The following is an 18,110-nucleotide window of genomic DNA, read 5'->3' on the forward strand; positions in this document are numbered from 1 at the left end:
ACAGTAATTTAATTTAAAATTAATCGAATTTAAACGTTTTTTTCTTAGAAATGTCCATCTATTAAGGCTAGCACCTTGAAAAAACTGTTGATAATGGGTTCACGAAAGTCGAAATTTATCAATTTCAAACTCGATTCATTAAAAAAAAAACTAAGTATAAAGTTTTAATTGGAAAATGATCAATTTTGAATGTTTTGAACTGAAACCTTACCATTTTCTTTACATTTTGAATTTCAATTTTAAAATCTTAACTTTTACTAATAATAAAAATAACTTTTGAGAAACATGAAAAAAAACTCGATTAGACGCAATTTTTACAAAATGTTGAAAAACGTCGCACGATCCGAGCCCTGATCCCTGAATATTTTACAGAGGACCAAAATATTTTTTCTGAATGAAATTATCCCCTTAAGAATCAAGTTAGTACCTTGTTATCACATAAGTAAAGAGAAGTATTGATAGGCTTGAAGGGTTCGAAATCGATGTTCACTTTCTTTTCCTTCCCCTCTTCCGTTACAATCGTACCACAGTAAATAACCAGGCCATTTGGAGGTACTGAAATAAAAAAATAATTGGGTAATTCTCAACTGATAGGTCACTTTCGAAACCCGTAAAATAACTCTTAAAAAAAAAGATATTCGATAAATCATTTAAAAGTTTGCTCAATTTATCTTTTGAGAAAAGTGACTTCTCCACAATTACCTTTGTCTGGAGAATTACCCAATTACGGGACACATTGAACATTTTTTAAAGCTCAAAATATAAGGCATGATTTTTTTGATTTATTTAATCATAGATTCAGTATTTTTGTGTTAAGATTTTTACCTTTGGTGTATAACTTTAGCCTATGCTGTACCGATGTGATGGCACCCAGGACTGATAATCTATTTACACGAGATTTGATGTTGGATGCTGTACCGAATTCATCGGCCAACATTTTGCTTACTCTCGAAATTTGATCCTTTGGCGGTATAATTAGTGAAATCATACTTGTGCCGTTCCTAAAAAAGAAAAATATATATATTAGTTAAAACAAAGGGAAACGCCATTTCTTATTATAAAATAGATATATTTTTAGTTGACTAATTCAGCTTTTAGCTTACAAATTAAATGTACGGTAATAGTTGCCAAAAATGGTCTAATTTTAGATGGTTGAATTTATAAAATTTTCAATTTTAAACTGCTATTTTAAATGCTTCGGTTTGGAAAATAAGAAATTTTTACGATTTTCTATGCATCCACGAATTTTCAAGTTTTTTAATGCTCAATTTTCAACTTTTAGGCTTCAAATTGCAATTGTTCTATTTTGTTTGTTTTACACTGGAAAATACTGTATTTCAAATGTTTAGATTTTTTTAAGAAACATAAATTCTATTGTCTGGAATCGTGAAATTAAAACTTTTCACCTAATACTTCACTATAATCTAAAATCCTCATATTGCATAAATGCACACTTCACGTGGCAGCAGGGATTCTACAAACTATATATAAAAAAAACAACAAACTCCAAAATGACGAAGGAGTAATTCTTCAACCCAAGTGGTACCTATTTTTTTTTAATACGCGATAAAATGTATGAAACCTTCTTAAAATGCACCAAATGAAATAAATTTCCCTTTGTTTCGAAATTGCTTTATATTAAGATTTCTAACAAAGGACATGAAATCCAAAAAACTTGAGCTGAAGCTTAAAACCTCGACAAATTTTGCAAACAGACTGGAGAAATTTGGGAGGAACTGGATGCATTTAGGATTCAGGTTATGTACCAGGTAGGGAACATATGTTGCAATCAAGGAGAAAACCACATAAGAAACAATAAAAAAAACGTTGGAAAAACTCACCCCCTGGCCATTTCAAGGCTTTTAATAAGTTTCTTGATCTTCCAGATTTCGACATTGCGGTCGGCGGACGTTTCTTCGTTCGACATTGCTGTTGGGCTGGAAATCGCGTGGTCGCTCCTAATGACTCCGTATTAAGTTCCTGGATGGACGCTCCGGGTGGTGGAAAAAAAACGCGTGCTCCCTCCGTCGGGAAAGCCGGTTCGCAGGTTTTTTGAAGCGAACGGCCAGTCCATTTATCGCAGAAAACCTGCCGAAATCCAGTTCAAACCGGATTTTGTCAGGTCGAACGTGTACAAGGCATAACGTTCAAACGGTACACTTAACACTAAACTTTTGGGCTTCAAAACGACAACGATGCACTCAGTCGATTTAAGGTTTTATCTTTATAGGCAACAGATCTTAGCGATTACAACGGCAACACAAGGGACTCCACGCGAGTAGAAACTTCGAAATGCATATGTCGGCCATGCGAGTGGCACAAAACGTCAGTACCTCGCTCGAATCGTACTACACGATATGAAATGGGATGTAAAAAGATGGTAAAGAGACTACCGCGCCACGATGCTTAGCCACTCATCGTATTACTCATCGAACTTTATTTCAAAATTTCCATTGGCTCTGCCAAGCAGAGAGAATCGAGTTTTTCGTAAAGTTCCTGATGTTTCAAACTCTGGGAATTGTTGTAACATAACCTCTAAACTTCCTACAGTTCGCGCGAGAAAAGGACTTCAAACCCACTAGTGAATGTTCCAAGCAGATTTTAAGGATTTTTATGTGGAGGAGATTATTTTGAAGTTATTAAATGGGATATTTAACGTTATCTTTGGATATTTTGATGGAATTTTTGAAAACGTGCTTAGGGTCCTAGAACCCGCGAATCAGTTACAAGTGTCTGTCCCACATATATGCGGATTGGAGGGTTCTGGGAAGTTCACAACCTATCGTTGACGGTGTTTCATTCTTATTGGAATGGAGGTTTATAAAATTAAAATTTGGGTACGAGAAGAAAAAAACACAAATTTAAAATTTATAAATATAGATTTTATTCAAATTTTTAGTTGAACCTAATAACACATTAAGAACATTTGAATTGAACGTATAATATATATAGCTAAAAAATGTTGAAACATCTAATTGTAAATATATTTTCTAATAAAAGAGAATATAATATTCAAAATCATTATTTATAATTCTTTGAGCTTTAAATTAATAAATGACAAACTGTCGGAACTATATTATTCTTTAAACGTAATTTCAATCAGACATTATTTTTTATAATAAAACTAGTATTGAGATTACATAATGTTGACAAGATAAAATTAAATTTATTTAGAATTTTTTTAGAGTACCTTTCCATAGAATACTTTTACGAGATAATTTTCCAATTATAGAGTCTTCCAATCATTCAAGAAATTCGAATGGTACTTTAATCCAAGTCTCATCAATTGAATCCGCAATATTTACATCTAAGTCATGTTTATCCATTTATCACATTTAAACTATACCAGAATAAAAATGATGAAAATAATTGCCTGGTACACATTATCCTGCAAAGAAATCAATATAAATTTATTACGAAAAAATCAATATAAATTATTTGTATCTAAAATATTTAAACCGTGATTGCCAAAATGTTGAGCATTTTACATAAGACTTTCGAAAACCAAAAACTCCAAACTGCCTGAAATATTTTTTAAATTAAGGCAGCAATTACATCGCAAAGAGAGTTCAACAAGAGAAAGATGACCATTTTTCGCGAAAAAGGGAACAACAGCGAAAAGATTAAACATTTATTTTTATATTTAGAGAAGAAGATACAATCTTTTTATAAGAAATTGTATAGTTTTTAAATAACAATATATAATGTATTAATTATTTCTGCCATTAACAAATTTATTTGTCAAGTTGGATTATATGCTTAGGACATTAAAAATCCGTTCACGGCGATATAAAAAAGCCAGAGAAAACATAACATTGGTTAAATAAACAATTCTGATGTTTTTAATTATTCTGATTTTTTATTATTTTGGTTCTTCTCATAATCAAAATCAAAATACTTATAAGCATAATTAAATATTACTGTTCAAGATTTGCTATTTTATCAATGCTATATTTTATATTTAAATTAGAAACAACACTCTTCAATGATCTCAAACTTAAAATTAAAGTAATTAAAGTTCCAGCACCTAAAATATTTTACATTAGCACTAAACACACGCTCGCGAACCGCATGTCGATGTACCTGGATTTTTATTTTACAATATTAAAACAAGCTAATTGAAAATTAATAATGGCAAATTTTTCAATATTAAGAGTTCTACCAATTTTTAAAAATATTTAAATTACTTGAAATAAAATTTAATTTACTCTCTAAAGTTCTCTGAAAATTCGTTAAAATTGTTCAAAATCTCAAAAATCCATTGAAATAATTAGAAATTCCTGACATAAAAATTAAATAAAAAATTTTCTTAGAAAAACACTGCTTTGTAATATTAAGAGTTCTACCATTTTTTAAATGAAATCTCTTGAAATTCATTGGATTTTCTTTAGATAACTTAGTCTTTCAAATTCTTTGAAATTCATAAAATTCCTGCATATCCCTAAAAATAAAATTTAATGTATTCCTTAAAAATCTCCCGAAATTCGTTAAAATCATTTTTTGGTAGTATTTTGGTCTCAAAGAAAAGCTTAGGTTGTTTACATTTTGATAAATATTTACAGTAATTAAACATTCAATGAAGTGTATATTCAAAGAAAAAAATATTTAACATCTACTAAAAACTGCGCCTAGAACTTATTAATTTGTGTTTAATCCAAAACGTCATTAAGATCAGTAGTAAATCTTCTTTGTGTTTTGGTCAAATCGAATAATGATTGTTATAATATGTCTAACATAGTAATAATAATTATTAATATCTGCACCAAAGAATCTTTAATATGGACAATCATACTTTACTATAGTTAATTTCAAAAATGTTTTATTGTATAGACTATATATTTAGCGAACAATATTTAACTTTAATGTTTAATTTAAATAATAAATAGTTTAGTTTAACATTAGTCAAATATCAGAAAGTTAAATTAATTATAACAGACACTTCTGTAAGTTAAAAAAAGTTTTCAGTAATCGCGGGAACATATTCTAGTTATTAATAAAATAACATTTTAGATGCAAAACGAACAATATGGTATTTTTAAATATCGTATATTTAAATAGAAAAGAGGAAGTTTTTCGGCAATAGGGGAAAAGGGGATATTTAAAAAAAGGAAAAACACAGATTTTTCTAGCTCAAAAAATTACCAATAATTTATATTTTTGGCAATTTGATAACTATTTTTTCAAACTGGCCTTGAAAATATAATTTGTGAATATTTTCGGGTTTTTGGATCTCCCCCGAATGATATTTTACAAAAAATTGGCATGTCGAGACATTTTGCGTACTTTTTTATTTGTGAATTCTAAACGAAGTAGTCTAAAATTTTTAAACTGCTAAATTGTACTTTGATATAAGTACTTTATTGAGATCATTTTAGGCAAAACGTATTATTCAATGCGAAAGTGGTAAACTTTTTGGCAATCATTTTGAAATACCTTGAAACTTCTGAGACATTGATATTTTATAAATTATTATCAATTGTCAAGAATTGGATGATTTTCAAATCTGATAAAATTTCATGTCCAATTTTTTGGTTATAGGAAACAAGCTGTCAAGCTTGACAAAATACAAAAATGATATCCTTACCTCTCCCACACTTTCGGTCTATCAAAATTTCCTCTGTGTTTGACTACAAATCCACATTATTTAAATTCGCAGCCGAGCCAGAAGGCAAATCAGAAGAGACAAACTTTCCAATTGGTTGCACAGCTTGTTTTATTTCAGCCAACTTCTTCATTTCCTGTTTCAATTTTCCCAAAATTGCATGATTTGGTTGATTGACAGTCGCTTTTCCCTGCAGTAATGTGATTTCCTGTTCCAGTTGTTTCTTCTCCTTGAAAGTCTTCACACTTCTCGACCCATAAAGCCTCAGCAAAGATCCCCAGGAGTGAATATGAGGGTGCAATCTCTGCAAAATCTCCTGAGCCGCTCTCTGTTTGCCATCCTTTTTATTCCTGCAAACGACAGTAACTTCATGCTTCCCCACCTTCATCGTGAATTCGTTTTTCTGATGTTTCAACGTATTTACAGAATAATCAATCTGCATATCTCCCTGGCCGAAATTCCTCTGCAAACAAGTAATTAGAATCGCATGAGGCGACGGCTCAGTCGTTTTTGCACAAAATTCTGCAACTCGTGGATCCGTTATCGATATTTCATCGAAGAACGTGAGATCAGCATCAGAATCTCCCTTCGCAGCTTTTATTGCCCATCCAGCATTCGTCGAAACTCCATCTGCATTCGAATCCCCCGAAATTTTGTCCCTCATTTGCGGAATTAGAATTTCAAGAGTTTTACGAGCTGCGTTTGCTTTTGCCTGCTTTTTACTACTTCCAAAACCGTAGCCATATTCCATATCGTTGATGCAAACAACCGCAGAGTATGGAGTTGCAGCATTTTCCAATTCTTTGAATCTGTAAGTAGGTTGTTTTTTTAAAGCATGTTGAACATATTCGTGCAAAATGCAAACGTAACTTTTACCTGAGGGATTCATTATCCAATGCTTGGGAGGACGAGCACCGCCTCCACTCTCTTGTTCATTCGTATCATTGTTCCCCGTATTAGCTGCACTCGCAATGGGAAAAGTAATCAATTTCGTTCCATCAGGAAGAGTTGGTCGCTCCAACTGCTTCCTGTGCTTTTTACTCTTGGTAAATTTTCTTCTGGCTGACCAGGATTGAAATCTCATGACCTTGATAGATTTAAAACGAAAGAGACCCTGGCAGTAAGTTCTCAGCTGATCACTATCCAAAGAGTGAGCTGCTCGATTTTCTTGAACAGTTTCGATTTTTGCGCTGGGAAGATTGCAAGGTTCGACGACAGGAGACTGTTCTTTTTCCTTCTCTTTTTCTTTCTCGTCTATTTCGTCCTGCAATGCTCTTCGGTATTGCATACAGGGAATGGCACTAACGGGGACTTCGTGCTTTCTGACACTTCCTGGTCCAAGGAAGTAGGGTTTTGATAGAGTACAAACTCTGGAATGCTTGTGTAAATAAAGTGGCATTCCACTATTGTGGGTTACCTGGACCCACCCTTCTGGGAGAACATCAAAGTGATTGTGTCCAATTTCATCCAAGACAAGTTTTTCTTTTTCTTCATAGGGGATGAATTCTTTACTTCCTTTTCTCTTTTTTCTGAACTCCTCTGGAAGACTCTCTTCCAACATCGCTTCAATTTCCTCATGCGGGATATCGGAATCACTGCTGTCATTTGTGTAAGTATCAGAATCGGTCGTAGTATCATCGCGATGTTCTAAATCGTCGAGAACGTCAAACTGCCTTAGTTCCTCCTCCGCTGGCATATTTTCACCGATACAAATATCCTCAGTGTTATTCTCGTCAATTACTTCACTGGTATTTTCATTGTTTTCGGTGCTACTTACTTCCTCGGGGTTGTTTTCGTCGACAGAAATGTCATCAGGATTGTTCTCATCAACAGAAATTTCCTCAGGGTGGTTCTCGTCAACAGAAGTTCCCTCACGGTTGTTCTCGTCAGATACATCTTCGGCGTTATTCTCTTCGAGAGAGATTTCTACCGAGTTATTCTCATCTATGGTAATTTTCTCTGTGGTGATTTCCTTCACAGAAAGTTCTGTTTCAGTTTCCATTTTGATTAAATTACTTTCTATACAGTTTTCACTGAAGAAAACTGCAAAATTAAGTTTGGATCCGACACTTGGATCTTCGTTTTTGATGTTTTGATCAAGAGTTCCTAACCACAAAATGTGGAAGATTTTTAATTCTTGAAACCCGACTGTAAAATCACTTTTTGTTAGTGAATTGTTAACATAATATTGAAGATTAGTTTTACTTGTAACTGATAAATTGCAAAGTTAGCGAAATTATTGAAAATTTTTTGGAATATTAGAGAAACCTGGACAGAAGTAACTAGAGTTTATTTGAGACTGCATATTCGCCTGTGCGCCTGTAGCGACTGTTCGAGCCTGTTCGAGATTCATCGTGATTGACGAGGTGGTTGTAAATTTGAACCAATCACAAGTCTCGTTTTATCTTCCTCCATTAATGTGCGCCAAATTGAGAAAGGATTCAAAATCACAAAAGTCATAAAAGCATGTAGCGAGAATTTGTTTATAATTATATTAATGGTCGTTTAGCGTTTAAAAAATTCACATAATTTCTACATTTAACAGCTTAGAAATGTAAACTGTAAAAAATGCACCCGATTAAAGTTTCCATCGTTTTCAAATTCTTTTTTTTTTTCATTTAAACTAACTTCAGATCATGCCCTAAAATTTTGCATATTTTTTCTTAGTACAATTGTCAGTCTCCTAATTTAATAATTTAAAAGTATTACAAATTAAATTCAATGTTTATTTAAACTGTCATTCCTTAGTTTATAAATTATCACTATTTCTATTTATTTATTGCAGACAAAGTGAATTAATATAGCCCAACAACAAAAATTTTTTGTTTTGAACTAATTTTTGGTTAAATAGGCTACTATTACATTTTTGGTTTTAGAATTTAATCCTTTTTGGTTAAACATTCATTATTTTGCATTGAAAGTTCAATTATTTGACTAAAAATAAACTGTTTTGTTAAAAATTCAATAATTTATGGCAGAAAATTTTTATCCTTCTTGATTGAAAAATGTTTCTTGGTTGACAATTCGAATCTTTGATTAGAAATGTCATCTTCTTACGGTTAAAAATGCAAATTTTTGATTTCATATTTATTTATTTATCTTAAAAATTTACAATTTTAACAAAAATGTATCATTTTCGGTAAAAAAAAACAACTATTTTCTTTAAAGTTTTGGTGTTATTGGCTGGAATATTCAACAATTTTGGTACAAAATTCAACCATTGGCTGAAAGCCCAATTATTTTTTAGAAAATTCAAAAATTTGGTCAATATTTTATTTTTTCTTGATTGAAAAATATTTATTTCGTTAAACTTCAAATTTTTTGGTAGAATTATTGTTATCTTTTTTTGTTGAAAATGCAAATATATTCTGTATTATATTTTTCGTTGAAAATTCTTCTCTTTTGTTGAAATTTATCTATTATGTAGAAAATTATTCCTTCCTTTTTTGTTGTTGAAAATTAATATTTTTGGTCGAAAATGTAACTATGTATTCCATTTTTGTTAAAAATTTGTCTTTTTTAGTTGAAAATTTAACTACATGGTATAAAGTTGGTGTCCTTTTTGTTCAAAATTAATCTTTTTGGTTAAGGATTCATCATTTTAGTTGGAAATGGATATTTTTACGTAAAACATTTAACTGGTTTGTTGAAAACAAATTCTTTTTAGCTTGAGTTGAACTCTGTTATTGATCTAAAATAAAAATATTTGTCGATTGAAACAGCAACGGTTATATTTTTTATACCATTTTGTTAATAGTTTATGTCTTTTATTGTTTAAAATTAAATTTCTAACTAAAAAATTAAAGCCTTTTTGTTTGAAATTCATCTTTTTTATCGAAATGTAATAATTTTTGTTAAAAACGCAACTATTTTAATGAAAATAATTTGTTCTGATTGAGGATTTTTCTATTTTGTTGAAATTTTATTCTTTTTAGGCTTTTGTAGCCTCGGGCAGAAACCCTGATAGATACGGTCACGTGTCCATCCGTCCGTCGTACTCTTTGCTAAGTGTGGAAGTGTGAGGAGGGGAAGTATGGGAAGTAAGGAGAATAGGGGAAGTAGGAGAAATATAGGTAATAATATATAGGCAAGGGAAAATTATTGATGGGTAAGTAGGGAAAATGACAAGAGAGATAGTACGGTAATACAGGTGAGTGGGGGAAGTTGATAAGGGTTTTGTTATCTGCGGAAGTCAGGTGAGGGGGGAGTAAAAGAGGAAAAAGTTGAGCGAAGGGAAGTGAAGAAGTGTCAGGAAAGGAAATAGGGGAGGGAAAGCATAGGAAGGGGAGGTTTGAACGACTTATAATTAACAAAACTAAATAGGCTACGAAACTCTGTTTTTATACGCACATGGCGACTACTTTGACTAATGTTGCAGTTAAAAATTAATTTAACTATTCGATTTTTTGTCGGAAAGTAATCATTTCTGTTTAAATGATTCTAATTGTTTAAACGTTTGAATGAAAAAATTCTAATTTTTAAAAATTTGCGTTCCTGTGTTGTATGTTGTACACATCCAAAGTATATATATTTAAATACCATTAGAAATGAGAAGAAATGAATAAGATTCTGGAGTTTGAATCTCCCGCTCTATTCCCTTTCTCTATCGACGCGCGTGCGTGTGTGTGTGTGCATGTGTGGTTGGGTCATTTGGTTTCATATGCCAATTTTTCGATCTAATGTTTTATTTTGTCGAGAAATTTAACATTTCTTTCGTAAAAATAGAGAATGCAACTACAAGTTTATAAAAAATACATTTATTATCTCAAATCGAGTGGAGTTTGCATCGTTTTTGTTGGGTACGTTTGTCATTTTGTTTATATTGCTATTTATAGTTTTACGTTCAGCTACCGTCTGTCAAAAATATCCGGTAGACTAGAATTCCTTAGATGTGATATATTGATATTAAATTGTTTAGAGGTTGCTGGCTATTATATCAGCTACGCCAAATTTCTGCGAAAGTTCGATACGCTGTTTCGACAAATGTATTGAATTTGGAGCAACTACACGTTCAGTATATTTACGTCGATGATCCTCGATTTAAAGGTTTGTTATATTCATTTAATCGGATTTAATGAATTAAATTCGATGTATTAAATGCAGGTCTCAGAGTTCCTATATGATAACATAAGGACCACAGGGTACTTTTTGTCACTGTCGTCGGGTACTTTTTTCGCGTTCATGGGGTAACAAATTCAGGATAAATTCATAAGACTTCAAAACGATTCAACAAAAAAAAAATCAAATGATTATTTAAAAAAAAAATTTTAATAACAAAAATTCCATTGGTTTCCGTAAAATCGGGATTAATTTAGAGTAATTCATGGGAAACTAGAAGAATTCGATGAAATTGATGGTGATCGAATTTAAGCAAATTAAAATAAATTGAAGACAATTTAAAAATATAAAAAAAACTTAATTGAATCCATTAAATTTTAAATAAGCTTAGAAAAATCTTAAAAATCCCTGGGAATCTTTTTAAGTACCCTAAAATATATTTAAAGTTATTGAATTCACTTTTCTAGAATAAATCTGGTGTTATTCTCTGAAATTTTAGAAAATTTATTTAAAATTTTTAAAAAATCTTATAGGTCCTATGTAACATCTTTTCATATCTTCGTCAATTAAGGAAAATTCTCTATCCTAAAATATTTTAAACACTTTGAAATCCCTTCAAATTAATAAGATTAGGACAAATTTCATTTGAATCTTTTAAAATTCCCTAAAATATTTCAAATTAAAAGCTATTGAAAATGTTTCAGAAGTTTAAAAAATACCCTAAAATCTTATAAATCCCTTCACTTTATGAAAATATATTACAAAATTTCTCAGAATCTTTAAATACCCTGAAATAGGTAATTAATAGAAATAGGTATATTAATCCATGTGTTAATTTATTGACAGAAAAGTGGCATATGGGCTGCACATAGGGTACCATAGGGACAAAATCTGGAAAACACGGTACTTTTGGGACCTTAAATAGATATTGGGAAAAATATGGAGTATAGGGATGGTCTATGAGGCTTGATAATTGAAATGTGGAATTATTAAGAAATCATTCATATATTACATTAAACAATTTCCCCCTAATAAAAGAAAATTGATGAATTGTCACAAATTGTCAAAAGCTTTGACGAATTCTGAACATCCTGAACATTCCTGATGAGTGTGCAGGGTGTTACTCAAATACCAAAAATAAAATCCCTGGCAATTCCAGGGGTTTTCCAAATATCTACATTTTTCCAGGTATCATATTCTTAGTACGGAATTATTAAAAAATTAATAATCGTATTTTGCAAGCAATTCTGAATCCCTTCAATTCTCCATCTGTTATTAAAACACTGAGAAATAAAAAAATCGAAAGCAATGAAAAACCCAGCACTAAAAAGTTTCGCTGCTTGTCCTTTATAAGCCGTGTAAAATTTAAAATAGATTAATCAACATTTTGACGTTTCGCGGAGTAAGTTATGCAAAAATCACTAATATTATTTTTGTTTAATAATCTACATAATGTATTTACAGTTTTTCCAGGACAAAATATTATTTTTATAAACCTCAAAAAACCAAAATAATGTTCAAAAGTCAGACCCTGAATTAATTCTTCAGATAAATTTTGAGCACGAGAAAGAATCTACAAGCTCAAAAATCCCACTCTAATAAGTATACATCAATACACAAGTCAATTATAAATTATTTTTATAAAAGGAAAAGTAGTTCCTTAATGGTACCAGCTTCAAGGAATTCTATGATTTCAAAATATTTCTAAATGTATAATCGTTTTATCATTACTAAATAATTAAAAAAATAATACTGAAAACATGTAATTAATAAATTTATTTAATTGTTGCTTAAGTCCATGAATTTGATAAGTAATTAAAACCAATTTTTTATATTATTTTCTTGAGATTAGTGAAAACGATAAAAGAAGTTTGATTTAAATAAGTATAAATTCAGTACTGTAAATTTACTTGTACAAATGAAAAAAGGACGTTATTTAATGTAACATTACAATTTTGAAAACAAATGTATGCGCGCCTGAAAAAATGCCCTGACTTAACATTTTTTCAGGTGAGTAGATACTTGGTAAAGTAAGAAACGAATTTTGTGTTGAAATATAATATTTAAAACAATAATGAAAACTCCATTTTTTGTAATTTGTACCTAAAGATGTAAAAAAAGGGGGTTCGTTTATTTTTTCTTGTTCGTTGTAATAAACTAAGGAAACACGTATATATTTTTAAGTTTCGTACAATTTTCTTTATGCATTTTTCACGAATCTTAAACAATGCGCCGTTTTTGCACAATATCCACAAAAAGCCAATTATACGAGATGCGTACAAAATAGATAACCTGTTGTTTGAAATCTGAGAATATGTACATGTTTCTCTAGTTTATTAAAAAGAGCATAAAAACAGTAAAAATAATTTAAAAAATTTTTGGCATTTTTATGTACAGATTTATGCAATTTAAAAAAATTAAATTTTAAATAAATAAATAAAATATTCAGTGCTATTATCAGTAAATCGAATCATTATTAGTTTTTACCCATAGAAATGAAGAGACATCTTTTTATGAGAATTATTTTTCATAAAAAAGTTTTTCCAAACGCAATATTTTAAGATTGTTTGGAATCTATTAAAAGAACCTAAGATCTTTCAAGTTCTTTGACATTTTTATGTGCTTCATATCCCTTGAAAATGTGGAGATCCGTAAAAATTTCTTGAAACAGAATTTATTTCCTAAAGATCTCTGGAAAATTTTTTAATTCCCTTTAAATCATAAAATCCATTTAAATAAGTACCAAGTACTTGCAATTCCATGAATATAAATTAAATTAAGCTTCTACTTAAAATTTCGGTACAAGTAGTCCCTTTACAGCTCTGTTTGTACCGAAAAAATCAGGCTATATTTACCTAAGTTTCGGTACATGTATAGCCACGCCCTAGCTAATATTAAAAACATAAACTATTTAAAAGTCCATAATATAAAATTTTAAAATATTAAGTGTTCAAAAGATTTTTGGAACCAGTTAAATAATTTGAGAAATGATTCATTCTAGTTATTAAGCTATGTTTAAAGAATTTTTTATTTTCGTAATTTTAATATTTTTATAGGATATTAATATTTTTTATGTATTTCGAGATCTTAACTATTTCCATAAATATTTTTAGACGCATATTGTAAACTTTAAATAGAAATATTTTTTAAATCTTTAATTCATAATAACCTATATTTGAAAAATTTACCTGCACAATTAATAATAGAAATTGTTGAATTTAAAACGTCTAGAAATTGTCTTAATATTACAAAATCAAAATTGTATAATTTCAAACGCTTATTATTCGAGATTTTCTAAGCACTGCCAAGTGCCAACTGTATATATTAAGGGCATGTGACACAGCTAAATACCTATATTGCCGACCTCACTTTATCAATTCACTGAATGTTTTTTTTTTTTGAACCTAAGAACTTTGTAAATAAAATATCGAGCTGAAACTTTGGGAAATGTATTAGAGAACAATAAAGTAGTACGTTTAGGTATTGCATTTTGGTAGGAACTTCACTGAAAATTATTTTATCTTTTTTCTGAACCTCGACATTTTTTGAACGTTCGAACTTTTTTATACATGAAATATCGGTTTCAAACTTTGAGAAATGCAAGAACCGAAAGAAAACTACGTTAAAGTACAAAGCTTAATAATAAAAGATGTAAAAAAATATATTTCAACAACCAATTCCAACGGCATCAGCTGGTAACGTTGTACACGAAAATACGAAACCTGGCGGCCACTAGACGAGGCTCTAGAGGGTTCGTATTTTCGTGTACAACGTTACCGGTTGATGCCGTTGGAATTGATTATTGAAAAATTTTTTTTTACATCTTTTATTATTAAGCTTTGTACTTTAACGTAGTTTTCTTTCGGCTCTTGCATTTCTCAAAGTTTGAGACCGATTTTGTATGCATAAAAAAAGTTCAAACGTTCAAAAAATCATCATGATTACCAGGGGTGTTAGTTGAAGTTTGCCGGTTTTACTCATAGATGTCGCTAGAATATGTATACATTTCTATGATTTGGCATCTATGTCATATTTTTCGATGGACAATAATCTTCAAAAATACACAATTCCATTCTGCCAGAATAATAGCATCATAGTTGTTTACCTTAGTGAATATGTCGAGTTTCGTTCCAAGTAAATCGCATTTGCGGCATTCGTTGCTTTTCTTATTTCATCGAAAGAAAAAAGCAGTTGAAGCTCATCGATTGCTGGTAGAAACTTATGGTGAACATGCGCCAGTGATTAGAACATGTGAGACATGGTTTCGTAAATTTAAAAGTGGAGATTTCGATTTAACAGACAATGAACATCCTGGTGCAGCGAAAAAGTTCGAAGACGAGGAATTGCAGGCGTTATTGGATGAAGACCCAACCCAATCGCAACAGCAATTGGCACAAACTCTAAATGTGACCCGAGGAGCAATTTGCCAACGTTTAAAACGGTTTAAAAAGGGCTAGAACATTTTTAAATACAAAATTGTTTTAATTTAAAAATTTTTTAATGATAAAGCCATTTATTGGTTTTATTTTGGTCTCAAAGAAACGTTTTTATTGATTAATTTAAGGAAGAAATAAGAGAAAGATATTTGCTTAAATTTTGACAGATCCTTACAATAATATTAATATTGTGTGGTATGTATATTTTTAAAGAACAAGTATTATTCTGTCTAATTATTTAATTTTTTTCAGTCGAAAAAGTTAATTTCAAAATAAATTAATTTGTATATATTGAACGAAAAAATATTGGACCTTTTAAGTTGTATTTATATCCTAAATAGTGTAGTTAGAAATTAGTTAAATTTGAACTTGGAAAAAGCAAAATTAATTATAATAGATAATGCTGCAAGTTGTAATCTAAAAAATATGTAAATAAAGACATTCAGAATTTGCGGATTTCGACGATTTCAGATTTAAAAAATTTGTCCTAAAAAGCTTAACAAATTGTCAGATTCGCCTTCAGAGCCGTAGAGTATAAATAAATAATATAAGTAATCTAGGAAATATAAAAGGAGTATGTTTTATGTCACTCTATTTTTGGAACCTTAATGAAAAGGAATACACTTCGAACCCAAGTTTTGACGATTTCCGACCAGAAAATTAACAAAAATAGACAGAAATGGTCATAAAGGCCTACACTTTTGTTATGAGTCCTGACTTTTTTCTAGGGCCTCAATGAGGAATCAAAATTCAAATAATTATAAAATAATACTAATAAATTGTCTCCATATTTTTATAAAATTTGGAATAGACGTCTTCATGTTTCGAAACAAAGAGGATCTTCAATCCTCCGTGAAGGAGAAACCACGAACGCTTTCCTATGTAATAATGAAGTGGTGGAAATCCCTGAATCGAAGTTTAGCCCACAGATTATTGTATATGGCTCAACATGGCTCAACAAAAGAAAGAGAAAAGGCTGTGTATTCATTGAGTTCTCTGAAACATTTGAAAGGTACTCTACTATTTTTTCATTAGAAGATATAATTCTTTTATGAAACAACGGAATTAAATTATCTTTCTTTTAGATTGGCATTACAGAGACGTGGCTCAAATGCTCGACGCTAAAACTGCAGTTGCTTTAGCAAGAATGAAAAATGTGGATTTGAGATTTTTTCTGAAGCCACCTTATTACCACGTGCATCATAAACTTTACGTAAGATTCGGATTCACTATATTTAAAAAATGTAAAATGTAAAAATGTAAAGTACGATTATTAGAAATTTCTTTAGATATTATATAAATTTTATTTCAGGATTTGATAGAGGAGTTGCACCAACTTCTCTCAAAGCTGGAAAAATCATCCCAGAGTTGTCATCCTTGTCTGACGCAGTTTCTCAATAAAAAGTTCAAAGATTTTCATCGAGTGAGTATGTATGCAGAGACACTCGTGAAAGCTTTTTTCTAATTTTTCTGCAGCATGTTGAAAAAATTAGAGAAAACCATTACAAACTTAGGGAGTATAAGTGTAACTTGTGAAGTCTAAAATCTCGTAGGAAGGACTAATATTCGACCACGATTTAGTGAGTGTCGGTTTAGCTGTGGCCCCTGCGATAACCTGGGATCAAGAATTCCTGCAAAATTGTGTACAAGCTGTCCATCACCACGCGTCTCTGAAAGAACACATCAAAGGTATAATTTAAATGTACATGGCAAGATAAAAAAAGAATTTATTCGGTAAACTTAAATATTTAAAAATATATGGCTAATTTTAAAACTTTTCCAGATGTTGCAGACGCTGGAGGCCTTGCTATATTGATGAATGTTCAAAAAATGTTCGGCACAAATCTAAATATCAATGTATTACTTGCAAAAATAATCTCAAATCTATCTCTTCATTCCGAATATCTGGATGATATTTTTAAGTCAGGTAAAAGGAATTTTATCTCTTTGGATTTGTCATACTCTTTTCAACTCCTATTAGGTAACTTCTCAAAGTAAAAAATAGAAAAATAAATACTGAAAATACTGAACAATTTCTAAAATTCAAAATAACTTATCAATATTAATTACTTTTTCAGGATGGATTGGGATTTTGGTACAATGGTCAAGAGACAAGGATTTTCGACTGGCAGCACCTGCAGCAAGAGCCCTAGCAAATTTGGACGTGGACGATAACAAAGGAGAAATTTATCCTCCGCGCATCTATCCTCTTTATCCCTTACACAGAATTCAAGCCGAAAGGAAAATGGACATAATTTTCATACACGGACTGCTCGGTGGCGTTTTTGTAACCTGGAGGCAACGAGATTTAAGCTCTTTACCTCCGGAGTTTGCAGGTTTGTCTTCAAATTTGTCAAAAATAATATCCAAGGTACTAGCATCATTATTTGCACGCTAAAGTGTGGAGGAAACATTGCATTGTCAATTAATAATATACAAATATAAAACAGGATTATTATGATTCCAATTTTTTATTGTACAATTCAATCAGTTCAACAAAAATTAATAATTTAGCAAGCTACCCGAAAAATTATTCAGGTTTTAATGCTTGTTCGAAATTTTTCAATTGTGACTGATTTAAATTTAAATAAAAAAATTTAAATTAAAAGTAATTTTGAATGTTTCATTCCTTTCAATTGTTTATCATTCTTTAAATGCTATGTATTCTTTTTTATTCTTTTTAACTGCTTGGAATACTTTTAAACTGATTGAAATAATTTTGTATTATTTTAACTTTCTTGAAATCTTCTACATTTCTCCGATTTCCCTGATATATCTGAATTCCTCTAAATTCCCAGTATTTCTTGCATTATTCTCAAATGCCTGAAATTGTCGGAATTCCTGAAAAACTTTGAAGTCCTTCAATATTCTGAATCCTTTAAATTTATTATTATTATTATTATTATTACACTATTAAGCTATTTCCCTTTCGGGGTAGGCGTGACTCACTCGGTAGGGGAAAGGAGTAGTGTGTGGAAGGGATAGAGATTTTTCAGATTGATCCAGAATTCTCG

The 18,110-nt window shown here is 30.6% G+C and overlaps 3 protein-coding genes across 5 annotated transcripts in view; 1 reads left to right on the forward strand and 2 right to left on the reverse strand.

Annotated features, from left to right (window-relative positions):
- The window catches only part of LOC117175889 (eukaryotic peptide chain release factor subunit 1), a 12,093-nt gene extending 9,665 nt beyond the window's left edge, over positions 1-2,428 (reverse strand). The window contains exons 1-4 of one of the 2 annotated variants that reach the window (XM_033365713.1): positions 1,842-2,428; positions 826-1,001; positions 703-708; positions 428-555 (exon numbers count right to left, since the gene is read on the reverse strand). In XM_033365713.1, the coding sequence (XP_033221604.1) occupies positions 428-555; positions 703-708; positions 826-1,001; positions 1,842-1,927 (396 nt within the window). In that variant the 5' untranslated portion in view covers positions 1,928-2,428. The remainder of the gene's footprint in view (positions 1-427; positions 556-702; positions 709-825; positions 1,002-1,841) is intronic. The other variant, XM_033365714.1, reaches the window with a different exon arrangement.
- Positions 2,429-2,859: 431 nt separating this feature from the next.
- Positions 2,860-7,913, reverse strand: LOC117177136 (microprocessor complex subunit DGCR8). The gene is made up of 2 exons (XM_033367633.1): positions 5,585-7,913; positions 2,860-3,388 (listed from the first exon to the last, which is right to left on the reverse strand). The coding sequence occupies exon 1, from the start codon at positions 7,602-7,604 to the stop codon at positions 5,628-5,630; it is 1,977 nt and encodes a 658-aa protein (XP_033223524.1). The 5' UTR covers positions 7,605-7,913; the 3' UTR covers positions 2,860-3,388; positions 5,585-5,627.
- Positions 7,914-10,244: 2,331 nt separating this feature from the next.
- The window catches only part of LOC117175992 (protein SERAC1), a 12,921-nt gene continuing 5,055 nt past the window's right edge, over positions 10,245-18,110 (forward strand). The window contains exons 1-8 of one of the 2 annotated variants that reach the window (XM_033365914.1): positions 10,245-10,401; positions 10,521-10,648; positions 15,908-16,108; positions 16,182-16,309; positions 16,409-16,519; positions 16,650-16,785; positions 16,880-17,023; positions 17,175-17,432. In XM_033365914.1, the coding sequence (XP_033221805.1) occupies positions 10,331-10,401; positions 10,521-10,648; positions 15,908-16,108; positions 16,182-16,309; positions 16,409-16,519; positions 16,650-16,785; positions 16,880-17,023; positions 17,175-17,432 (1,177 nt within the window). In that variant the 5' untranslated portion in view covers positions 10,245-10,330. Of the gene's footprint in view, positions 10,402-10,520; positions 10,649-15,824; positions 16,109-16,181; positions 16,310-16,408; positions 16,520-16,649; positions 16,786-16,879; positions 17,024-17,174; positions 17,433-18,110 lie in introns of those variants that run through there. The other variant, XM_033365915.1, reaches the window with a different exon arrangement.

The sequence above is a fragment of the Belonocnema kinseyi genome, chromosome 7 (genome assembly GCF_010883055.1).
Source record: "Belonocnema kinseyi isolate 2016_QV_RU_SX_M_011 chromosome 7, B_treatae_v1, whole genome shotgun sequence".
Classification (NCBI taxonomy): domain Eukaryota; kingdom Metazoa; phylum Arthropoda; class Insecta; order Hymenoptera; family Cynipidae; genus Belonocnema; species Belonocnema kinseyi.

Bases quoted from the DNA above. Each gene is read 5' to 3' on its own strand.
- LOC117177136 (XM_033367633.1), bottom strand. From the start codon at position 7,604: ATGGAAACTGAAACAGAACTTTCTGTGAAGGAAATCACCACAGAGAAA.